Source organism: Olea europaea, chromosome 20 (genome assembly GCF_002742605.1).
Source record: "Olea europaea var. sylvestris chromosome 20, O_europaea_v1, whole genome shotgun sequence".
Classification (NCBI taxonomy): Eukaryota; Viridiplantae; Streptophyta; class Magnoliopsida; order Lamiales; family Oleaceae; genus Olea; species Olea europaea.
In genome coordinates this window covers 16,162,094-16,167,005 of record NC_036256.1, presented here as the reverse complement: position 1 = coordinate 16,167,005, position 4,912 = coordinate 16,162,094, and the positions used below count along the sequence as shown (strand labels likewise).

General features: G+C 30.6%; 1 protein-coding gene across 1 annotated transcript; it reads left to right on the top strand.

The window, feature by feature from the left end:
- Window positions 1-2,398: 2,398 nt before the first annotated feature.
- Window positions 2,399-3,288, top strand: LOC111369825 (glutaredoxin-C11-like). The gene has a single exon (XM_022991493.1). The coding sequence runs from the start codon at window positions 2,659-2,661 to the stop codon at window positions 2,965-2,967; it is 309 nt and encodes a 102-aa protein (XP_022847261.1). The 5' UTR covers window positions 2,399-2,658; the 3' UTR covers window positions 2,968-3,288.
- The last annotated feature ends 1,624 nt before the right edge of the window (window positions 3,289-4,912 follow it).

Below are 4,912 nucleotides of genomic sequence, written 5' to 3'. Positions count from 1 at the left end.
TTTTCGGAAAAAAATGCATTATTCATGTCAAATCAATGAGAAATGTTTGGTTAAAAAGGACGAGAAATTTTTAGATTTACGTATAATATTATTTCATTGAAAAATGTGTGGTTGAAATAATGTCAAATCACTGTTTAAAAATGTATTTTTTTAAAAATAATGTGGTTCAAACAAGCCCATAAAAAATTTATTAGTAGAATAATAGGTTATGTGGTCTTTAAAAACTTTTTCCGAAGAATCTCCCGACGCCTAAAGTGACGTGGGAACTCTTAAGAGTAAAATGGTGCCTAAATAGAATTATAGATAATGTTCTTAACAGTTGAAGAGTAGACCTCAAAAAACAAAGGCCAAACGAGGACCACAGAAGAATGATGATTTTGTAGTTTAATCACGTAAGGATGGAATCTGCCTATCTCATTGTGGTTGGACATTCAAATTGAATGACAAGTGTGCCAAAAGCATAATGCAAATGAAAATTCCTGGCTTTACAACAAGGCTATGATTCTTATTTGGTGATGATCATCCATAGAAGATGCTTTCCTCATTTTATTTTTCGATACATCCCTCGAAAGTAGGTTGGATTTAAATTTTTTTTTTTTTTTTTATCAAATCCCTAATACTTGAACGATTTTCATAAATGGGTGGTAACAAAACTTAAATGAATTGAATCACTGTCGTCTTTTGATGAAAAATTAATATGTTAGAACCTTGGATGCTTTCTTTAACCATTCAAACTTTGTTTGACGGGATTTTGAACCATAACTTTGTTTCTGATGGGCCTGGAATGCAAATAGTTTTGCTGGAAACAGCTGCTGATTTCTTGGTTTTCTTATTCTTCTGCTAGAATTTTATGCCATTTTCTGGTTTTCCCCAAGTTGAAGTGAGAATGAATTGGATAAGCTTTGGCCTTTACAATTTTTACACGTCAGCCAAGGATTCCAGACAACAACCTAGCTTCACATTCCACCCAAGTGGTAATTATTGTTTAAATTTGGGATTCCATCTTAAAAGATCAACCTTATTGAGAGAACTAATCCAAATTTTTATAAGTTCTTCTATATTTTCATATTTGTTTAACGTGAAATTTTCTCTCTTAACATGCCCTGCGAGATGTTGATTCATTGAGCAGATCAATCTTAAAATCTTTGCACTCTTTTTTTTTTGTGTTTTAATCTGATTTAATTGTTCGTTGGCCGTTCTAATACCATATTAAAATTTGGAGTTCTATCTTAAAAGATCAATCTTATCAAAAGGAGTAGCACAAACCCTTATAAATTGGTTTATATTTTCATATTTATTCAATGTGAAATTTTATCCCTCAACAATTATAGCATCCAAAATTTGGCATGTCTTTAGTGTACCCAAGTTTGACTCATAATATTAGTGTATTGCACAAAATCACTCCAATACTTAAATAAGTTGTTTGAGAAAAGTAATAAGAAATTGACAACCATATAAAGAACTCAATCATGTGTTGAGAGTTAGAAACTTTAATTATATTTTACCGAGAGAAATCAGTTCTTAAAAAAGAAAACTAAACACTCGAGATCGCCTAAGATTTATAGAGGTTCGTACAATGTAAGATTACGTCCTCTTTCACCACAACAGTAATTTATTATGTTGAAAAGAAGTTTACAAGAAAAAATGCATACATTTATCTCCTCTAACACCCCTTTTTTCTATGATATAAATAAAACTCTAACAATGACTCCCTACTTATAATACATAATAGGGAAAACCAAAATTACATGTATGAAAATTTAAACTAATTTTAATGAAATTTTGGTCCGAGCCCCAGCCCCCATGGGAGAGAGTCTACTTGCCTCCTTCAACCCCATGATGATCTCATCGTGAATATCAATTTACATACTAGCTTCACATAACAACAATAATTAGATTTCACAATTTAATAATAATAATTTTCTAGGGGATATCAAAATTTATCCTTAAAGAAGTCAAATCCACAAATAAACAAAATTTTAAACCTTTTTTCCCCTAGATTTAGTATCTCATTTATAGCAGTACCATATGTCTCTTTATAAATGTAGGTCCATTTGAATAATATTATATTAATCTCTCCAAAAGTTAGCATCAAGGCACAGAATTTCTCCCACAAAACAAAAGAATATATCCCAAGGTCCCTTAGCACTTAATCTTGTTGTATGATTCTGATTGGCTATATGAACATTAAAATGAGTCAACTCTTATCCGGCACGAAGGATTATTCTCAAGAAATCTGTTACACACCTTTTCTTATCTGAAAATCCATTTTTTTAGCATGTTCGGTACACAGTATACGATAGTATTGCATTGTCTCTCTTACGAAAGCCAGATAGATAAATTTCCCTCTTCTCGATAAACAGTGTAATCCTTAAATTTATTCGATTCCAAACAAACATCATTTGGATATGTTCAATATGTAGACAAAAACCTACTTTCTCTTTTCATTTTTATATGCATGAATATTTCTAGCTTTTCCTCTACAGGATAAACAATGAAATCCATAACTGTCAACTACCTCTATAAATAAGGATGATGAAAGCTCAAACTACACACAAATACACCAAGAACACCAAAAGTTTATACGATATTTAGCCGTTCAATCAAGTTACCGATCCTTTACAAGGGTTTTTTTTTTTTTAGCAGCAGAAGTTTGAAATGGATAAGATAAGAGATTTGGCTTCACAGAAGGCAGCAGTGATTTTCACCAAGAGTTCATGTTGCATGTGTTACAGCATAAAGCAACTTTTCTATGATCTAGGTGCAAGTCCGGCTATACATGAACTTGATAAAGAAGCAAGAGGGAGAGAAATGGAGTTGGCCTTGAGAGGTTTAGGCTGCAGCCCCACTGTGCCCGCCGTGTTCATAGGCGGCGTATATGTTGGCTCGGCCACGGATGTGATCTCTCTCCATGTTGATGGTTCTCTAAAGCAAATGCTCATTAATGCCAAGGCTATTTGGTTCTAGCTAGTTATCTTGCTAATAGCTTGTTAACTCCTTTGTAAATTGTGATTAAGGGCTTCCTAATTTTGTCGACTCCGATGAAGTTTTATTTCTCTCTTTCTTCCGTGTCAAGTCATGTCGTCTCCACGCAACTACCCCACATGGACCTTTTTAATCTTTTATCTTGTATTTTTGTCTCAAAAAGTATTGTTAGGAGCTATGCATAGGGTTTATGTCGTGCCTCACTTTTTTATACGGGTCAGCACGGTGGAAAATACGAGTCGTGCTGACCAATAGGCCAACTGAAGTGCACAGCCATAAAAGGGTATGAGTCGATTCACTTTACACTTTTGTTGGTGTCTTGGCAAAATGGCTAGAATGAAACTGTTTATGAGACTACTTCAATAAGAGGATAAGAATTTACAAGAAGGGGACGAGCACACAACTTTTGTTCGTATAAATAGAAGTTCACCTAATAAGCTTGGCTACTGCAGCAAGAAAACTTTTTCTTATAGCAAAATTATACACATAAAATCGAAAAAGAATGTATATGAATTATGAATAGGCAAAATTTTACATAAATACCAAATTATAAGAACGTTGAAGAAATAAAAGTCTATAAATTTTATATATCCTATACTTTGTAGAGGGAAGATCATGCCGTAAAGCTTGAATTAAATCTAGTGTGAGGTTATACAATAGAAGATTATTGATGAGTGAAGCAATAACAAATTAAACTTTATTCTCAATAAATTTAAAGTAGGCTACACAACTCTTTTCTTCATCATTTTATTCTCTTTGTTGACAAATCTAGTGGGAGATCTTTAATTATGCTTTGACGAAGTTTTAAGTTGATAGCCACCCTAACACTGATATCAAAATCTTCATTTGTTGGTAAATCTATATTATTATTTACGAAAAATTTGTAGGGGAGGTTTCAAACCTTTTGAAAAATGAATTATTCACATAAATCATACAGGTGCTACCACTTGTATGCTGCATTTTCTACCATTTTTGTGTTGAAAACCAATGAAAAATTGTCCAGCGTTCTTTTGTAAAAAATTTGTCAAATTTTTTCTGCACCTATAACATAACTATTTTGAACATGTGCAACATAGTTTCAAAACTTTAAATAGTATTGACGTTTCAATCCTTTCAATAAATGTGTGTGAAGCACCTTAGTTGCTATCCAATTGATTGTTAGTTGATCCAGAGTCAAACATCAGACAATTTTTAAAAAGAACAAAATGGTAATTTTGTATTTTTTTAACCCAAATCAATAAAAATAATTAAATAAAATATATTTCTTCATCATCCTCGCCCGCCCCACCTAAGTCTGGGATTGATAGGGTTGGCAATGGGCCGAGCCGAGCCGAGCTGGCTCGACCCTTAATTCCACTAGCTCGGCTCGTGGGCTCGCCTATTTAATATTATTTTTTATTATAAAATAAAGAATAGAGTTTTAAAAATAAAAAGTCTTAAAAAATACAAATAATTTAACAAAAACAAGTTTTTATTTTTTTTATTTATATCATACTGTAATTTGTAATACTTTTTATAAAGTATAAAATATTTATATAATGAAAACGAATTATTTTTTGAAATACATTTACAAAAAATATATTTTTTTGATTTCTTTTTAAAGTTAATAAAGAATAGAGTTTTAAAAATAAAAAGTGTTAAAAAATACAAAAAATTTAACAAAAACAAGTTTTTATTTTTTTTATTTATATCATATTGTAATTTGTAATACTTTTTATAAAGTATAAAATATTTATATAATGAAAACGAATTATTTTTTGAAATACATTTACAAAAAATATATATTTTTGATTTCTTTTTAAAGTTAATAAAGAATAGAGTTTTAAAAATAAAAAGTGTTAAAAAATACAAATAATTTAACGAAAACAAGTTTTTATTTTTTTTATTTATATCATATTGTAATTTGTAATACTTTTTATAAAGTATA